The sequence below is a fragment of the Manis javanica genome, chromosome 18, assembly GCF_040802235.1.
Source record: "Manis javanica isolate MJ-LG chromosome 18, MJ_LKY, whole genome shotgun sequence".
Taxonomy (NCBI): Eukaryota; Metazoa; Chordata; class Mammalia; order Pholidota; family Manidae; genus Manis; species Manis javanica.
The window spans coordinates 3,483,696-3,503,146 of record NC_133173.1 but is presented as its reverse complement, the minus strand read 5'-3'; the positions used below and the strand labels follow the sequence as shown (position 1 = coordinate 3,503,146).

General features: G+C 46.1%; 2 protein-coding genes across 8 annotated transcripts in view; both read right to left on the bottom strand.

The window, feature by feature from the left end:
- Positions 1-111: 111 nt before the first annotated feature.
- On the bottom strand, positions 112-19,134 carry NMB (neuromedin B). Of its 7 annotated transcripts, XM_073227063.1 has the most exons (6): positions 3,405-19,134; positions 2,920-2,980; positions 2,332-2,520; positions 2,081-2,253; positions 974-1,084; positions 112-381 (listed from the first exon to the last, which is right to left on the bottom strand). In XM_073227063.1, exons 1-6 carry the CDS (start codon positions 3,549-3,551, stop codon positions 217-219), a joined length of 846 nt encoding a protein of 281 aa, XP_073083164.1. In that variant the 5' UTR covers positions 3,552-19,134; the 3' UTR covers positions 112-216. The 7 variants fall into 7 exon arrangements, with proteins under 7 accessions (XP_073083164.1, XP_036856586.2, XP_036856585.2 ...); XM_037000691.2 differs by lacking the exon at positions 974-1,084 and having other exon boundaries at positions 112-386; XM_037000690.2 differs by lacking the exon at positions 974-1,084.
- The window catches only part of SEC11A (SEC11 homolog A, signal peptidase complex subunit), a 38,141-nt gene continuing 37,814 nt past the window's right edge, over positions 19,125-19,451 (bottom strand). Inside the window, exon 6 of the mRNA XM_017650745.3 lies at positions 19,125-19,445. Coding sequence (XP_017506234.1) covers positions 19,395-19,445 — 51 coding nt within the window. The 3' untranslated portion in view covers positions 19,125-19,394. The remainder of the gene's footprint in view (positions 19,446-19,451) is intronic.

The following is a 19,451-nucleotide window of genomic DNA, read 5'->3' as shown; positions in this document are numbered from 1 at the left end:
GGGTGAGGATTTAATATGGGTAACTGTTGAACCCTGTGTTGTAAGTACAGTCAATGATACTTAAGTTAAAAAAAAAATCATGGCTGGAAAGAAAGGACCAGACATTCTATGTAAAGAGAAGGGTTTTTATTCATAATTTCTGCAGGGAAGTGAGAAATACAGAAGGAACATAATTTGTGTCCACATTGGTGATACTCCTGGCCGCCCAACCACAAATCACAGAAATGGAGTAACAGAGATCTGAGCCCAGGATTTACATCCAGGTGGGACCCCTACCAGGGTCCCATGCAGCACCTTCCCTGGGTGGGCACAGTCAGAGCCTCGTTGTTGTATCTTCCTCATTAATGGCATCACTTCTGCAGCATTTGCACCAGCAGCCTCCTGTACTGGAGGAGAACACACAGAGGAACTGACCTGGGCAGAGGGGGCAAATGACAGGGGTAGCCTGCCATTCCTAAGTGGCAGGCAGGCGATGGCAGGCTGGCAGCCGAGGCAGCCGCCAGCACCTTCCTTCCTGCAGAAGAGCCTGGGAGGGGCCAGGGCAGCGGCTTTCTCAGAATAATGGCCCCAGCCTCACAGCCCAGATTGTCAAGGGTGCTGAGGCTGAGTAGCCATGACAGTCAAAGGAGATCATGGAAGTAAAGTCCAAGTAGGGTGCCTGGCCCTGGACCAGTGTCAGCATTTCCAGCCCCCACCCAGCACTGACCCCCACCTCACTTCTGAAAGCCCCACTCCCTGGGGTGAGGTGCTGCCTCCTCAGATTCTCTAGTTCACCTGCATGTTCCAGGCCTTCAAGACCAGTGGCCCCAGAGGTGGTATCTCCCTTTACACTCAGCCAGCCCAAGCCCCCGGCCCTTATATCTGAGGTCCCTGGGGGTGACGGTTCTGTCATCAGGAGGGTCAGGGGGGTGGACTGGAGCGGGGAGTGGACCTTCTTTCGGGAATGTCCTTCCCTTCATTCAAATGCACTCACTGTAAGCCGGGGAGGGGACAGAAGGTGAGCCAGCAACAGGTGCTGCCGGGGAGCTCTCGGACTGGCAAGGGTTCCTGTTTCTTGAGTGCTTTCTGTGCGCCAGGCATCATGCTGAGCATGTAACATAAGGGGCTTCATGTAATGAGAGATGGGTGCTATTATTCCCATTTATGGATGGGGAAGATGAGGCTTTGAGAGATTAAACGACATTTCCTAGGTCACCCCGTTACTAAGTAGTTCACCCCATCCTGTCTCGTCCCACTGCCTTCTGTACATGGCAACAAAATACCAGGCCAGGAGCAGGGACAGAGGAGCTGCTGCTACCAGAGATGCAGGCTGGCTTGGCTCCAGCTTGGGGACACTGAGCCCCGGAGGTTAGTGGTTTCCAACAAGAGTGCTTTGGGCTCTCTCCCTGCCCCTCACCAGAGGACCTCTGCCAATGTCTGGGGGCATTTCTGGTTGTCACAATCGGAGACAGAAGGTGCTTTAGTGGGTAGAGACCAGGGACGCCGCTAAACCTCCTACAAAGCCCACGACAGGCCCCACAGCAAAGAATTAGCCAGCTCGGATTGTCAAGAGAGCCGAGGTTGAAAAAACAAAACAGAACAAAAACGATTGCTGAGGTTGAGAAACCCTGCGATTGGCCCCCGAGGCGGGTGAGACTGGGAAGAGCACCCAGCACGGTGGGCAAGGTCTAGACCGTCTTGGGTGCAAACTGACTCTCCTCTGTCTCTTCCCTCTCTGGGCTTCAGGGTCCCCGTTCAGCCCACAAGCACACACCGGGCACAGCACAGGTGGGCAGCTGGGGCGGGGCGAGTCCATGTGGACCGGGGCTCTGGTGGGGGGAGGTCCTGCCGCGGGAGACTGGCTGATCCCAGGCTGGGCCTTGAGACGGGGCAGTGGGTGAAGAGAGCTTCCTCCTCTACTTGTCGCTTCGTAGTAGCCTCCCTTTGAGCTCTGGGACACAAAGGGTGCCTGGAGTCCCTGGCTTCTGGGGCCCATTGCAGCCTGGCGGGGCAGCCACCCCCTAAGCCAAGTGCCGGACCCCGGGGCAGCCTGGCTGGGGCTTTCCTGGGCTTGAGGTGGCGGTCCGGGTGCGAGGCTCACCTGGGTGTGCGGTGCTGGGCCGCCGGGGCCCGGGCCCACGGCCTTCTTCAGCCGGAGGATCCCAAGCAGGTCGTGACTCCGCTGTAGACGCTGGGCCCTCGGGGAGATCTGGGGCACTGTCCCCAGGAGGGATGGGCTGGGGGCCTCCAGACTCTTCTTGCCCATGAAGTGACCTAAAACGGAGGTGCCGAGGCATAAGGAAGTCAGGGAGCAAGGACCCAGCGCAGTGGGAAGGTTCTCATCTCTCCCACCTGTCAATTCTGGTGTAAAGATGCGAAACCTTCCTGCTTCGTCACCGAGGAGCCACAGAGACCCGCGGGTGGTGGTGAGGCGGGACCTCGGCCTGTCCTGAACGGGGCAGGGCGGAGCGGAGGGCACGGACGGGGGAAGGTGGGGATGGCCCAGGGCCAGCGAGGACCCCTGCCCGTTGTGCTGCCCGCCTGGAAGAGGGAAGGGGAAGGGCCGGGAGTGGAGAATGAAGGGGGTCTGGAAGGCGGAGGTGCAAAGGGATGGCACCAGGGGGGTAGAAGAGGATCTGGACTAAAAGAAGGGGTGCCGGCTGGCGGGCAGATCCAGGATGCAGCCTCAGCTCTGCGTTGAACTGGCCGAGTGACCTTAGCCAAGTCACTGACCCCTCTGGGGCTCAAGTTCCCCGTCTACAAACTAGACTAGTTGCAGGGTCCCCAGCAGCCGCGAGGCCGTGGCCGAGGAGCAGCCGCCGAAGGCGAACGGAGCCAGAGCGGGGAGGGCGCTTGCTGCCTGCACTTTGCTTACACGGATGCAGACCCGGGGCAGCCGGCGCTGTACCCACGCCAGGCCGAAGAGGGTCGAAGACTTACCGGTGGCCCAGAGGTTGCCCCGCGGGCGCACGCGGATCTTGCCGGCCCGGCCGCGGGACTCCTGGAGGTCCAAGCCGGGTGAGGCGGTGCCGGCGGCCAGCAAAGCGAAGAGCAGGAGGCCGCCGAGCAGCCGCGCGCCCTCCGCCCGCAGGGTCATGGCTGTGCCCAGGCGGCTGCCGACCCCACACTCCGCAGCGGCTGAGTCTCGGGCGCCCGCCTTCCCTCCTTTTAAACCCGCGCCCTGAGAGCGGGGCCCGCCCCGGAGCCCGCCCCCGCCCCGCCCCCACTCCTCCACGTGGACGCCCGCTCCCCAGGGTGTCCGGCCCAAGGCCACCTCCTTCAGGCTGACCACCTGGCCCGGGGTCCACGCCGGGCCCCCTGGTTCTCCGTGTGAGCCAAGCGCCAGGCAGCGGAGCAGCTCCACGGGATGCGTGGCAGGCGCTGCCCCCTGGGGAACCTGACCGCCCTCCTCCGCCGGCACTCACCAGCGACCTCGGAGACCGCAGCGGGGCCGGGGTGGGGATGCGGGATGACGGCCGGATGGGCGCTCCGCGAGGGAGAGCCTGGTCTGTCAGGCGGGAGGAGCCGGATCTCTGGGTCAGAGCGGGGCGGGCACTGGACCAGGAGTCCATATATAAGCTTGTGACCTCACTGAGCCTTTTTCTTCTATTAAGTGGGACTAGGCACACTGCCCTGTTTTTAATAATTTTACAAGTTTTAGCACTTACTCCGTGGCAGTTGGCAGCAGTCCTATGGACTGCCCTCTCCTCTCCCCAAGGAGCTGTCCAGGCCTGTCTTGGGAAGAACCTGCATCAGCGGCATCACTTAATGAGTAGGGGAAGATGCTGTGCTCCAGAGTAATACATTTATGTCTGCTAAAATGTTTACCAAACACCAATGTTCAGAGCAGTATGCTGGGCGCAGGAGGAGGGGAGAACGTAATTCCCTGCTCCCAAAGGACTTTACCACTGCACCGAAGACAGTCCAGAATGGGGCACACGCTAGAGGGGCAAGGTACAAACCAACCCTGGGACTCAGTCTTCCCGGCAGTGCCAGAACCTGCTTCCCAGGCCGGCTCGACAATGGTACTTGCCATTATTACTCTTGCTCTGTATCCAGCTCAGCAGGCCCGGCTAAGCTTCAGGGATCGCCACATTAAAAGGGGGAGCGTGTATGAGCAGCTGTCATGCTGAGCTCTCCGGAGCATGACACAAAAGACAGGGATACTCCATTTCTGGCCCTGGCTTTGTCCCAGTCTCCTTGCTTCTCCTCCCCCACCCTGGCATTCACGCCGCTCTGCATTCCTGTCACTGCTTAGCCATGGTGCACAGACACATCTCTTACCACCTTCCCATAATAACCATTCCTTTTGTGCCCCTTCCCTCTCCTCTGCATCCATCGCACACTCATCCTACCCTCTCCGGCCCAATGATGCAGGAATTAGGAACACTAGCAGCTGGTCTTGAGTGCTGCCCCACTTAAATGCTTGTCGGAACCTTATCTGGTAGGTTTATCCCTCCTCGTTTTATAATTGAAAACAGGCTCAGAGGTGGAGTCACTTGCCCACATGTCACACTGGAATCAGACTTTGGGGCTGTTCGGACCACAAAACCGTACAGAGCACATGCTGCTTTCCCTAAACCACACCCACTCCCATTTTACCACTTTAAGTTTAAACACCAAGTTGGTTTGGATTTCTCAGAGGGGAGAGGGAGCAGGCACTTTATTTAGACCTCACCTCTACTGAAGGTGCCCCAGGAACCCTGGGCTCTGCTCTGACAAGTTCGTTTACACTGAGGCTCCTCCTCTGACAAGCCTGGGCTCACAGCTCCAAGACTGAGCCCACATGCCCCTAGGATCATTTTATGTGTCAGCAGAGCACAGGAAGGAAGGCCTACGAGGAGCCTGGAGAAAGCGGGGCAGTGGCTCCACAGCCAGCTACAAACACTGTCCCAGGAACAGAAAGCCATAGGCCCAAGCAGAGAGGGTGACTTGCCCAAGACAGCGTGTCTGAGCAGGATGCCCCGGGGGGGCTGGGCTCAGAGTTTAGAACAAGGGCCTCAACCACGGACTGTTGCTGTTCCCCACGTCCGCTGCAATGACGAGGGAAGGCTGACAGTGAGCCACACGGAGGTGCATGGCGACGCTCTCAGCGTCCACTCTGGACCCTTCCTGGGTTTCTACGGCATCCGAGGACATCCACAGAGAACACAGAGGATTCACGGGACAACCCAAAAGATGATCACAGGGTGAGATACACAGCAAATCCTGTCATGACTGACACCAACAAAACATTTAAACTACATCATGGTTTTTAATCAAAGACTGCCAGAAGTAAAAAACATGTATTGTTGTTTGCTCTATTTTCATTAAATTGGAATCACCTTCTCATAAGGGCATCTCCATTGTTTCCTAAAAGCACTTCATACATGCTCCTTTCATCACCGACACTATATGTAGAAAGCTAGTATTATGCCCATTTTATAGATAACTAACTCAAGTGCAAAGCCAAGTTAGTTGCAGAGAAACTAAAGAAATGGAGAAAACCAGAGCATGGACCTCAAACACATGAAAGGTACAGAGGACAACAGAGAAAGCAAAAAGCTAAAGTTTAAATCAGATGTAACTGAGTCTAGTGAAAAGGACTGACAACAGATGCTGAGCTGCTCAGAACAGAAAGGTGTGAAATGACTCTCCTGGCAAACCTCTGAGCACAGACTGTGGGGCCTGAGGGGAGACATCCGGATAGCTCGGGTCCTGCTCTTCAGCTCCAGAATGGGGAAGGGGCTGTGGAGTCAGGAAAGGGCAGGCTCTCTAAGAGAGGGGGAAGGGAGAATCAAGGGTCTATGATTTAGGAAAGTCAGAGGGAATACATAGGGATCAGCCTGAAAATCTGAACATTAACCATTAATAAGGAAATATTTCAGAAACTGAGATTGCCAAAATACAACATCTTTTCTTGTAAAGACTATATTCAAAAAGAGAAAATACCTACATCGAATGAGAATGATGACAACCTCAAGAGAGGCTAGAAAGGTAATGAAAATCTAAGAAATGAAGAAGCCCTGGACCTACCATCGGTCTTATTTGGGAGTCACAGTCAGGTACTCCAGGGGACATTCCAGTAACTGAAATAAGTCCTCTTTAAGCTTCAGAGGCTTAAATGTGTGGAAATCCGTCTGAGAATCTCACTATTTCTAGGAGATTCACTAACTGGAGCAAATCCACAGAACAACCTAGAGCCTCTAAAGGACTCCCAAAGCCCTTGAAATTGTGTTTATTCTGAACAAAAGTCTTTATAGAAGTAGAACGACTGGGCTATGATGTCCGAAAGCAACAGACCCTGAGGCCTGGCTCTGCCATCCACGGGCTGGGAGATTCCATGGGCAAATCTCTTAGCTTCCGGTTTCTCTTTTATAACATGGAGTTTATTTTGAGGAATAAATGAGAGAAAATAAAAAATGTGTTATAAATTCAGAAGCACTTATCAGAGTACATAGTAAATTCTAAGTACTCAATATTATTAGCTGGATCCTGGGAAAAGCAAAGCCTTCTATAAACCTAAGCCTATTATAGGGAAAAAAGGTTTTCTGGACAGCAACTGAGGCCATGGTGTTGACACAACAGTCAACAAAATGCCTCTTGCACCATGAACTAACTGTATGGTAAACTAAAATGCTAGCATACTTACCTCAACTTCTGGCCAATGCCAAGAAACCAGTTCTCTCCAGCCTCCTCTCTCTCTTTTCACTTAAATAAGTTGTCAGGCTGAGGGCTTTGATCAAACCTTCATATTAGTTGATTAACTTAACATGCCTGACACAAATCCTGGGTACAAAGTCTTTTGACTTCTTGAATTAAAGCTGGAAACCAGTGTACTGGCCAAATAAAATAAGGGTTCTAGAGAAATGATTCTGAATCGAGAGTAGGTAGCATTCTAGAAATTCCTAAGATTGAGAGACAAAGACTTATAGTTTGAAAGTCATATTCAGTATCATAACTGTATGTACCAGAGGAATGACTATTGTTTTTATAATACAAACTTAAGAAAAAGCAAGATAAAATACTACTGGCTGGTGAGGGAAAGAGGATGGATGTAATACACCTGAGGGGGGAGAGTTCATCAGAACAGAGAAGAGGTATGAGATTTTTATGTGTCTTGTAAGAGGCCATGAGTTTCAAAAGATTAAGAAACATGATTAAACAAGATAGCGGCATGAGAAGTGAAGCAGAAACCTCCTCCCAAAATTACATATAACATGAAAATACAGCAAATATAATTAATCCTCAAAGAGCTACTGGGAAGAAGACTACAACAGACAGCCTACATCTGGTGAAAAGAGAAGACCTCATGGAGAAGGGTGAAGTAGCAAACCCGTGATCCGGGAGGACCCAAGCCCTCCCCCGACCCCAGCTCACCGGTGGGAGGAAGAGAAATGGAGTGGGGAATGAGTAGAAGCCTGGGACTGCTAAATACCCACCCCTGGAGATCCACTCTGGAAGCACAAACCTACATTACATGGTGCTCTAGAGATTAGAGGGGTTGGAAAGCAGACAGGTGGATGCTAGGACAGACTGAGATTGCAGCCCCCTAGCTGGCAATGCAGTACCGAGACCCCCCCCAGTGCTACATGCAACCTGCTGCTCCTTCCTCCCGGCTCGTACTGGTTCGCAAACCTGCTGCCCCCACCATTGCACAAGGCTAGCTGGAGGGCAGCCCGACCTAGGGCAGCACAAGGACTCCTCCTTGCACACTCAGCCCACTGGCCCTGGCACTGGAGGTGGGCACTAAGGCTGGGAAGCAGGAAAGTGCTCTTTCCTTCTGGCAGGCACTGGGGCCATGCAACTGCGACCCCCAACATCCCTCTAGGGGCCAGTTAGCTACAGAGAGTAGAGCTTCTGGGCACTAGAGGGCGCCGCCAACACAAAATTATTATTTCATAGCAATCATTAGGAATAAAATGGCCAAAGACCATGGTGCAAAGCAAAATCCCTCAAACACCAAAAAGAGGGCTAAGTGAAACTGAAATCACCAATCTTCCTGAAAAAGATTTCAAAATAAAAATCATAAACATGCTCACAGAGCTACAGAAAAATCTTCAGGACCTCAGGGAGGACTTCACAAGAGATAGAAACTTTGAAACATACAGTACGTGAAATGAGACATATATGGAGGGATTTAAAAGCAGATTAGGTGAGGTAGATGAGATGTTAAATGAAATAGAAATTAGAGAACAGGAATACAAAGAAGCTGAGGCACAGAGAGAAAAGAGGATCTCTAGAAATAAAATAATATTAAGAGAAAAATGCGACCACTCCAAATGGAACAGTATTTGCATTATAGGGGTAACAGAAGAAAAAGAGAAAGAAGGGATAGAATGTCTTTTTTTTAAGGTGACACTGAGTTTTTGCCACATTTACTCCTAGTGAAATATACTTCAAGTATTCCACACACTTGATCACATTTCCCATCTACCAACAGAGTAATTAGCGAAAGCAGAATTTGGAGTTGCCAGGTTAATTGGTTCAACATAGGAATTTTAAAATAAAGTTTCTGTCTCACTCATCCTCTGTTGTACTGGGCACACTGCATCACTTTATGCTATAGGGACCCAGAACCAGGAATTTCTTGCTAAAAGATGAATAAACTCATCCAAAATCAGTTGACAACTCTTCTTCCAAAGATCACATGCAATAGGGTATTCTATTCCAGACATCTTTTTTTTTAAGTAGTCATAGCAAGTCACTAAATTGATTTCACAACCTATTTTTTAGGTCACAATCACAGTTAGGAAGGCTCAAACCCTGGCTCAAGACTCAGGATCTCAGTTCTAAGTCTTTGCTCTTCATCTGTGCAGGGATCACCTAGGAAGAGGTTCCAAATATTCCAAGTAGAGTATTGTGGTCTTTTTTTGTCTGCTGTATGATACACTCAAGAAGCCAGGTGCAAGTCAATGGGCAGCTCACAGGTCAGGACAGTGGTGCATAGATCGTGCAGGGCAGAAGTAGAGGAGTCTTGTGGAATGCTTTTTTTAGGAAGTTTTTGATCCCACAGGGATTTGGGCGACTTTATCTGTTGTAGAATCCCTAATTTACTTTTTGTGTTCACTTAACTTCTTTTCCTCTCATTTGCAACAATTCTGATGATTGCACCTGAAGTAGGTGACAGTGATTGGGTTCACCTAACCTTGCAAGCTTTACTTCATACCCCAAGCGCATGCTTTAGAGGGACGACGTGACTTTGGATGGTCACCAGCACAGGCTAAGTCTCTTCTCCCTGACAACAGTGATGGATTTTCTCTCGTCAACTATTATTTGTGGATCTTTCTTATTGCCTATTATTCCCAGATCACTGTGCTAGTGTCATGCAGGAGGAACCTGTAGGGCTTAAGAAATGAAGAAAAGCCAGGAGGCAACTGCATGAATTCATACACAAGGTCATCAGGAGCCAGGCTAAGATGCAGGGAACTTTAAAGATACCCGTTTGGCTGCTTTTGAATCACCTTTGGGCTGTTCATCTTCCAAAGGTTTACGTGACTCATCTGCATGGCTGATTCATCTGCTGGCTCCAATGTTTCCTGAGGCTTAAATTTGCTTCTGAGGCTCCCCATTCTAATATATCCTCTTGTTCAATCTGTAAAATACCTGATACAGTTCCAGTATGTTCCTCAATCATATTCAGTTTAGGTTCCTCAAAACTTTTCTGTAATCCTTGTTTTGCTTGCACTTGAGATGTTTTGTGCCACTACATTTTTCCCATTGAAGAAATATCCTGCCTCGAGGGGTACCTCTGCTCCCATTCAGGTGGTGGGAAAGTTGGCACTGCCGCCGCCCCGCCGAGTATCCCCACCGGCCTTTCAGAACCGCTACTGGCAGAGGAAGAATGAATGTGCTCAGCTGCTCAGCAATGAGCCCCATGCCCGCGCCCGTGCCCACCCCCTGGCTCTAGAATGTCTCTTTGAGGAAATAATTGCTGAAAAGTTCCCCAACCTGGGGAAGGAAATAGTCTTTCAGGCCTTGGAAGTACACAGATCTCCCAACACAAGGGACCCAAGGAGGACAACACCAAGACATATAATAATTAAAAAGGCAAAGATCAAGGACAAGGACAGAGTAGTAAAAGCAGCCAGAGAGAGAAAAAAGATCACATACAAAGGAAAACCCATCAGGCTATCATCAGATTTCTCAACAGAGACCTCACAGGCCAGAAGGGAGTGGCATGATACATTAAAGGCAATGAAACAGAAAGGCCTTGAATCAAGAATACTCTACCTGGCAGGGAATCAACAATTGCTAGATAAGCAAAAGTTGAGGGAATTTACCTCACACCAACTGTCTCTACAGTGTATTTTGGAGCAACTGCTCTAGATGGAAGTGTTCCTGAGGCTAAATAGCTGTCACCAGAGAAAACAAAACCACAGTAAAGGAAGTAGACCAATTAATTACTAAGCAGATGCAAAATTAAATTCAATTACCCACAAAGTCAGTCAAGGGATACACAAAGAGCACAGAATATAACACCTAATATATAAAGAGGGGAGGAGGAAGAAAAAGAAGGAAGAGAAAAAAAAAAGAACCTTTAGATTGTACTTGAAATAGCATAATAAGTGAGTTAAGTTAGATTGTTACATAGTAAAGAAGCTACCCTTGAACCTTTGGTAACCATGAATCTAAAGCCAGCAATGGCAGTAAGTACATATCTATTCATAATTACACAAAATATAAATGACTGAACGCACCAATCAAAAGACACAGAGTTCTGAATGGATAAAAAACAAGACCCATCTTGCCTACAAAAGACTCACTTCAAACCCAAAGACATACACAAACTAAAAGTGAAGGGATGGAAAAAGATATTCCATACAAATAATAGGGAGAAAAAAGCAGGAGTTGCAGTACTTGTATCAGGCAAAAAAGACTTCAAAACAAAGTAACAAGATACAAAGGACATTATATAATGATAAAGGGGTCAGTCCAACAAGAGGATATAACCATTATAAATATCTATGCACCCAACACAGAAGCACCTAATTATGTGAAACAAATAGTAACAGAATTAAAGGGGGAAACAGAATGCAATGCGTTCATTTTAGGAGACTTCAAAACACCACTGACTCCAAAGGACAAATCAACCAGACAGAAATTAAGTAAGGAGACAGAGGCACTGAACAACACACTAGAACAGATGGACCTAACAGACACCTACAGAACACTGCACCCAAAAGCAGCAGGGTACATATTCTTCTCAAGTGCACACAGAACATTTTCCAGAATAGAACACATACTAGAACACAAAAAGAGCCTCAGTAAATTCAGAAGGATTGAAATTGTACCAACCAGCTTCTCAGAGCACAGAGGTATGAAACTAGAAATAAATTATGCAAAAAAACCCAAAAAGCCTACAAACACATGGAGGCTTAACATGCTCCTAAATAATCAATGGATCAATGACCAAATAAAAACAGAGATCAACCAATACATGGAGACAAATGGTAATAATAATTCAATACCACAAAATCTGTGGGACACAGCAAAGGCAGTGCTAAGGGGAAAGTATATTGCAATACAAACCTACCTCAGGAAAGAACAATCCCATACAAACAGTCTAAACTCACAATTAACGAAACTAAGAAAAGAAGAACAAATGAGGCCCAAATTAGTAAGAGGGACATAATAAAGACTAGAGCAGAAATAAATAAAGTCAAGAATAATAAAACAATAGAAAGAACCAATGAAAGCAGGAGCTGGTTCTTTGAGAAAAACAAAATAGATAAACCCCTAGCCAGACTTATCAAGAAAAAAAGAGAGTCTACACACATCAACAGAATCAGAAATGAGAAGGAAAAATCACTATGGACACAACAGAAATACAAAGAATTATTAGAGAACACTACAAAAAATTATATGCTAACAAACCAAATAACCTAGAAGAAATGGACAACTTTCTAGAAAAATACAACCTTCCAAGGCTGACCTAGGAAGAAACAAAAAATCTGAACAGACCAATTACCACCAACAAAATTGAACTGGTAATCAAAAGACTACCTAAGAACTAAAGCCCTGGACCAGATGGCGTCACCACTGAATTTTATCAAACATTCAGTGAAGACCTAATACCCATCCTCCTTAAAGTTTTCCAAAAGGTAGAAGAGGAGGGAATACTTCCAAACTCATTCTATGAGGTCAGCATCACTCTAATACCAAAACCAGGCAAAGACACCACAAAAAAGAAAATTACAAACCAATATCCCTGATGAACATAGATGCAAAAGTACTCTACAAAATATTAGCAAACCAAATTCAAAAATATATCAAAAAGATCATCCATCATGATCAAGTAGGATTTATTCCAGGGATGCAAGGATGGTACAATATCAAAAATTCATCAACGTCATCCACCACATCAACAAAAAGAAGGACAAAAACCACATGATTATCTCCATAGATGTTGAAAAAGCATTCAAGAAAATTGAACATCCATTCATGATAAAAACTCTCAACAAAACAGGCATAGAGGGCAAGTACCTCAACATAATAAAGGCCATATGTGACAAACCCACAGCCACCATCATACTTAAGAGCGAGAAGCTGAAAGCTTTTCCTTTAAGATTGGGAACAAGACAAGGATGCCCACTCTCCCTACTTTTATTCAGCATAGTTCTGGAGGTCCTAGCCATGGCAGTCAGACAACACAAAGAAATAAAAGGCATCCAAACCGGTAAGGAAGAAGTTAAACTGTCACTGTTTGCAGATGACATGATATTATACATAAAAAACCCTAAAGAATCCACTCCAAAACTACTAGATCTAGTATCTGAATTCAGCAAAGTTGCAAGATCCATAATATATACACAGAAATCTGTTGTATTCCTATACACTAATGATGAACTAGCAGAAAGAGAAATCAGAAAAACAATTCCATTCACAATTGCATCAAAAAGAATAAAATACCTAGGAATAAACCTAACCAAGGAAGTGAAAGACCTATACTTTGAAGACTACAAGATACTCATGAGAGAAATTAAAGAAGATACCAGTAAATGGAAACACATCCCATGCTCATGGACAGGAAGAATTAATATTGTCAAAATGGCCATTCTGCCTAAAGCAATCTATAGATTCAATGCAATCCCTATGAAAATACCAATAGCATTCTTCAATGAACTAGAGCAAATAGTTCTAAAATTCATATGGAACCACAAAGACCCTGAATAGCCAAAGCAATCCTGAAAAGGAGGAATAAAGCTGGGGGGATTACATTCCCCAACTTCAGGCTCTACTAATCAAGATAATTTGGTACTGGCACAAGAACAGAACCATAGACCAATGGAACAGACTAGAGAGCCCAGATATAAACCTAAACATGTATAGTCAATATACGATAAAGAAGCCATGGACATACAATGGGGAAATGACAGCCTCTTCAACAGCTGGTGTTGGCAAAACTGGACAGCTACATGTAAGAGAATGAAACTGGATTACTGTCTAATCTCATACACAAAAGTAAACTCAAAATGGATCAAAGATCTGAATGTAAGTCATGAAAGCATAAAACTCCTAGAAGAAAACATAGGCAAAAATCTCGCATATTAACATGAGCAACTTTTTCCTGAACACATCTCCTTGGGCAAGGAAAACAAAAGCGAAATGAACAAGTGGGACTACATCAAACTAAAAAGCTTCTGTACAGCAAAGGACAGCATCAGTAGAACAAAAAGGCATCCTACAGTATGGGAGAATATATTTATAAATGACATATCTGATAAGGGGTTAATATCCAAAATATATAAAGAACTCACATGCCTCAACACCCAAAAAATAAATAACCCAATTGAAAAATGGGCAGAGTATATAAACAGACACTTCTCCAAAGAAGAAATTCAGATGACCAACAGGCACATGAAAAGATGCTCCACATCGCTAATTATCAGGGAAATGCAAATTAAAGCCACAATGAGATATCACTTCACAGTGGTTAGGATGGCCAATATCCAAAAGACAAGGAACAACAAATGCTGGCGAGTGTGCAGAGAAAGGGGAACCCTCCTACACTGTTGGTGAGAATGTAAATTAGTTCAACCATGTGGCAAGCAATATGGAGGTTCCTCAAAAAACTAAAAATAGAAATGCCATTTGACCCAGGAATTCCACTCCCAGGACTTTACCTGAAGAATACAAGATCCCAGATTCAAAAAGACATATGCACCTCTATGTTTATCACAGCACTATTTACAATAGTCAAGACATGGAAGCAACCTAAGTGTCCATCAGCAGATGAATAAAGAAGATGTGGTACATATACACAATGGAATATTATTCAGCCAGAAGAAAGAAACAAATCCTACCATTTGCAACAACATGGATGGAGCTAGAGGGTATCACGCTCCATTAAATAAGCCAGGCAGAGAAAGACAAGTACCAAAGAATTTAACTCATTTGTGGAGTATAACAATGAAGGAACAAAACAGCAGCAGACACACAGACTCCAAGAAGGGACTAGTGGTTACCAAAGGGGACGGGGTGGGGAGGGAGAAGGGGATTAAGGGGCATTATGATTGGCACACATAATGCAGGTAGGTCACAGGGAAGGCAGTACAGCACAGAGAAGACAAGTAGAGACCGTACAGCATCTTACTACACTGATGGACAGTGACTGCAAAGGGGTGTGTGTGGGGACTTGATACCATGTTTGAATGCAGTAACCACAATGTTGCTCATGTGAAACCTTTATAACATTGTTTATCAATGATACCTTAATAATAATAAAAAAAAGATTAAGGAACACTGCTCTACAGGACAGCCAACTGGAGGCTCCTGGCTGAGTAGAGGAGTAGGTGGTGTTTTTTAAAGTGGTTCTCTGCAGAGGTTGCCAAATTATACCTGCACTAAAAGAATATATATTCTCTAGGACAGCTCTATGAAAATCTTCAGCGTAATTTACATCAAGATTATTGCGTACCACCACACAGTACCCTTGCAGTGAGGTTCCAGAAACTTAGTCCTTTAATCTTTAAAATTTTTAATTCCCCTTTTATGCCCATTCCATAAAGCATAGAAGTGGTTATTTCCCTTCTTATATTAGCCCCTAAAAAGTTAAGAACCACTACTATGGATCTCCAGCAAACAACAGAATCTTTTGATGTGTCTTGAAGGTACTAACGTTACCTCTGATTTCATCCTTTTCTCCTCCCACACTCATTTCAATGCCAAATTTTTCAAATATTTTGTATCTTATCACATAATACTAGGTACCTTTATGAGCCACTCAAATCCTTTTTAGAACAAAGCAGGGCATAAATCAATCTAACATGTGCAAAGCGCTGTGACTAGGACACAGGAGTCTCCAAGCCTTCAAGGAGCTGCTCAGTGACAGGGGCACACACGACACAGCACTGCAAGGGCAATGTTACAGGGGAGCGAGAACAAAGCCCTGGGGAGCACCGAGCAGGAAGCACTATACATTCTACAGCTTCACTGAAAATAAAAAACACTCCCCTTTTGAGTTCCCCAGGCATCTCTATTGTTGCATTTATGATCCTATGTGGAAAAATTTGTTTACATGTTGCCCCTGTTAAGGCACTGAGTTTCCGGCAGAGGAGGGACCTTGCCTTACTCATTCATCGGTGTTCTCTAGGGCGTGGCCCGAAATCTGGCACAGAGGAGATGCTCAATGAATGCCTGCTGAATGAGAAAGCTTTTAGCAGGCAGAAAAGTGAGCCAGCACTGCAGACAGAGCGACCAATGTAAGCGAAGACGGCATGGCCGTACAGTGAGACCAATGTCAAGGGTACAAGAATGTGGGGTCTACTGAGAGCTAAGGCTGGAAAAATTCCTGAGGGCTACACGGCACTTGAAAAGCAATGTCTTCACTATTTTTTGGATACCCCTGCATACTTCAGTGTTTAACACTTCTTGGTTACACAGAATTCTTTCTGCAACCAGATGCACCACAGCTGTGTGTGAAGGGTCATATTTATTGTTTTATTTCTAAAAGAGTATCTGGTATTACAGTTCTTGTAAGGGAGAACAGTGGCAAAGATCTCCCTGGCCAGAAACCAGCCTGAACAGGCCATCCTGACGGAAGGAGTACCCTGAGGACGGCGGACAATCCGTTCAGCCAGCGGCAATCAGCTGGTTCATTCCTGAAGCTCAACAGGCTAGTAAGTGTCCTAAGAGGACCCTCAGGTGCTGAGATACCCCACGCCATGTTCTTAGGGGTTATTTAGATTTGGTAACATACTCATTCAAATGATCAGAAAATGAACTCAAGGATAACAGAATCTTTAGTCCAAGCCTAGGCTCTCTGAGAAGTGACTCCTTGAGTGAAAAATGCCAACACTTCTCCCACCAAGGAAGAGGACACACGAAGAGCCCAAGGACACAAACACACAAGAAGAAAGCAGAATTAACATTAAACATCCCAGAAAGGGAACATGCTGTTTGAATGCAACCGTGGAGAAAGTTTCCAGATCCAACTTGGGCAAGACCAAGATAATGCACTCACTGAGCAACAGGAGAGCACAGATCACTAGTGATTCATATGCTCGGCCCCTGAATAAAAGCTCCTCCATAATGCTACCCTGCCTCTGGTTCCAATGCATGATTACACTGAATATTTAGTATATGCTGCTGGACGTTTCTGGAAAACAGAGGACAGTGTCTATAAAATGGGGTGCCTGCAGTGGGGGAGCTTAGAATCCGATGGAGGAACTTGAGGCCACGTTCATGAACTCACACAACAGCACGAGGTTGCCAGCACTGAGTGACAGAGGAAGAACAATTACTCTGAATTTGAACAATTACTTGTAAAGCAAATGAGACTCAGACAAGTAGAAACGAGAGTCTGAGATAATTTAACTAAACACAGCAGTGCAGCACACGGATGCTTAGTATGCAGGCTGAACACAGAATGTATGGTCCAAAAAGAGACACTTCTTCAGAGTAAAAGGGGGATTGAAATTAATCAACAGGTAGAAATGATCTAAAATAGGCACAGACTGGCATGTTGCAGGACAATGGAGATACACAGTCATTCAAGCCACAGGAATCCATTGAATATGTATGTGGATTTGGGCGATGGAATGAGAATGGAATGGTAGGGGGTAAATGCAGGACTTGCAAGTGACTCAATATGGTGGGAAACCGAAAAATCTAGGTGAATAAACCTTCAAAGAAAATTGGAAGGGAAGCTTGGAGAAATTGCTGTGAGCTTAAGTTTAAAGATGGGACCATCCATGGAGTGCCCAGTGGGAGCAGAGAGACAGGGGACTAGAACTGAGGCCAGGCGTTTGGAAGTAAGTTGTGGGGACTCAGTAGCTGGAGTAATGGGAGTGGATGCCGAGAGTCCCATTATCAAATCCTCATGTGAAGTGTTACCAATTCTCATTCTCTGCGATTCCCCTTCACCCACAACAGTTAAGCCTTCCCAACTTCCCACTTGCTCTGCCAAATGTCGAGGAGCTTATAATTCCATTAAAACATCAAATTAAACATCTCTGGCAATTCTTCTATTTTCACAGAGCTTTTAATATACATTCTATTTGCTAATAAAATCTCCCAGTATTAAGTCTTATGTTTTTTTTACTAAACTAGACAATATAAAAACTTGGAACATAATACCTCTTCCCATAAATAATCTTTTTATTTTTGGCTAATAGAGTGATTCAAATATTTTTAAATGATATGATTACTTTTCAGAGAAATTTAGCTGCTGTTTCCAACTAGCACACCCAGCAAAGGAGGAAAAACAATTTCACAGAACTGGTTGTGAAAATATGGTAGTGAGGAAAATATTAATGTCTTCTTCCCAGTAAGTGTGCGAGGAGGAGAAGTCTGGATGGCTGAAGATACAAGGACGAGCGTGTTCACACTCAGGCCGCGAGGGTAGAGAGCCCGAGGATGCCAACCTTGGCCAGCAAAGTGAACTCCTCTCGCCCTGAGCAGTCCCAAGAAGGTCAGGACAGAGCAGAGCCAGGCACTGACTAGACTGAGCGGTTAACTAGAAGGGGAAAAAATGAGTAAGTAGCAATTTTCTGCCATTCCATAAACAGGGAGCTATTTCAGCATTCCCCTTGGCTCAGAAAATTCCAAGTACCACGTAAGCCTCAAAGACAGGTTCAAAATGCACTTGTTAGCAGTGACTTGTCAACTTTCATCCCCTGCCGAGACCACTAAGAGTCCATATCCAAGGTCTGGAGGCTGGGGCCCAGCTCATGGACTTTGGACGGCACTATTAGAGCGGGGGCTGCAGAAGGCTGTCCCTGCTCTCGCTGCATCAGCGTTACAGTACGGACTCACTTCCATCCCAGCTCAACTAGTAGAGACCATTCACTTAGCCCAACACCAAATATTTGCTGACTCTGAGGTTTCACATTAATACTTGAAAAGAACAGAAAGATTTAAGAGTGTTTTGTGTTTGAAACACATTGGCGCATCCTACACTTTCTATTTCCATAACTGCCTCAATTTCAAAGAAAAAAAAAACATAACTGGGCTTTGCATTCACTACTTCAAACCTCGCTTCCTTAAGTCTGCGTTAGAGAAAAGCAAAGCCAGGCACCTATGAGAACAGGTTTAGCCAAACTAGAGTTTAAAGAAAACCAGTGGCTTGCTTGCCATCCAGCACCTGCCTCGGGAGGCCTCCAGGCGTTACGGCACACTGCCATCCCACAGAAGGGGCCGAGGGTGTCTCAAGCTTGGAAAAGGTTGTGAGTCTGTACAGCAAAATGAGGTTTTCTGAACCTCTCAGCAACACTAGTGGGGTTCATGCACACCCGAGTCGCGCCCTGCTGAAGAATCAACTTCACGACTAAGGGATTTCCTATCAATGTCAACGTTGACGGCTACTTTTGCGTCACAAAAACAAAAACAAAACAAACAAACAGTTGTTTAGGACAACCTTCTCGGCTGAAGGACTGTTCACATCACAGCCTTTCTTTATGCCCCAAGGGGTGCTAAGAACGAGCACTGGGAGGCAGATTTCAGAAGCTTTCCCGACAAACACAAGTCAGGGATAAGGGGTTCAATATGCAAAGTCTTTTATTTAAAATTTTGAAAAGTTAAGACTGATGACCACCTCAGTATATGCCACTCCCCTTAGAAGGAGGAATGACAGTTTCAAGCTTGCGCAGAGCTCATTTTTGTTTACAGAACTCTGTAGGCACTTTAGAAGTGAAGCTTGGCTTCAAAATACAAACACTGGGGGCTTTGGCTCAATCTTTTAATATAAAAAAATCCACTGTTGTACAAAAATGTGAAAGTGTGATCATGACAACATATGAAATCCTGTGACTGAAAGTCCCCTTGAGTCCACGCCATACAGTGCCCACGCACACCCACACGCACTCTGGTGTGGGAACATAAACTAATGCGAACCAGGGCCACCGAGAAGTGCCAACATGTGCGTTCTCCAGTCCACCAACCACACGCCAGTAACAGAAAGCATGGCATCTTCCAGGGCCAGCAAGGAGGGCTTCTTACTCACGATGGACCAGCACAAATAAACCCAGCAGGAAGAGAACAGCATACTAGAA

Coding starts and splice junctions, on each gene's coding strand:
- NMB (XM_073227063.1), bottom strand. CDS start 3,551: ATGGACTCCTGGTCCAGTGCCCGCCCCGCTCTGACCCAGAGATCCGGC. Junction 2,521..2,919: donor GGGCAACCTCTGGGCCACCG/GTAAGTCTTCGA, acceptor TCCCTCTTCCAG/GCGGGCAGCACAACGGGCAG. Junction 382..973: donor TGTCCCCTCCCCGGCTTACA/GTGAGTGCATTT, acceptor CCTCCAGTACAG/GAGGCTGCTGGTGCAAATGC.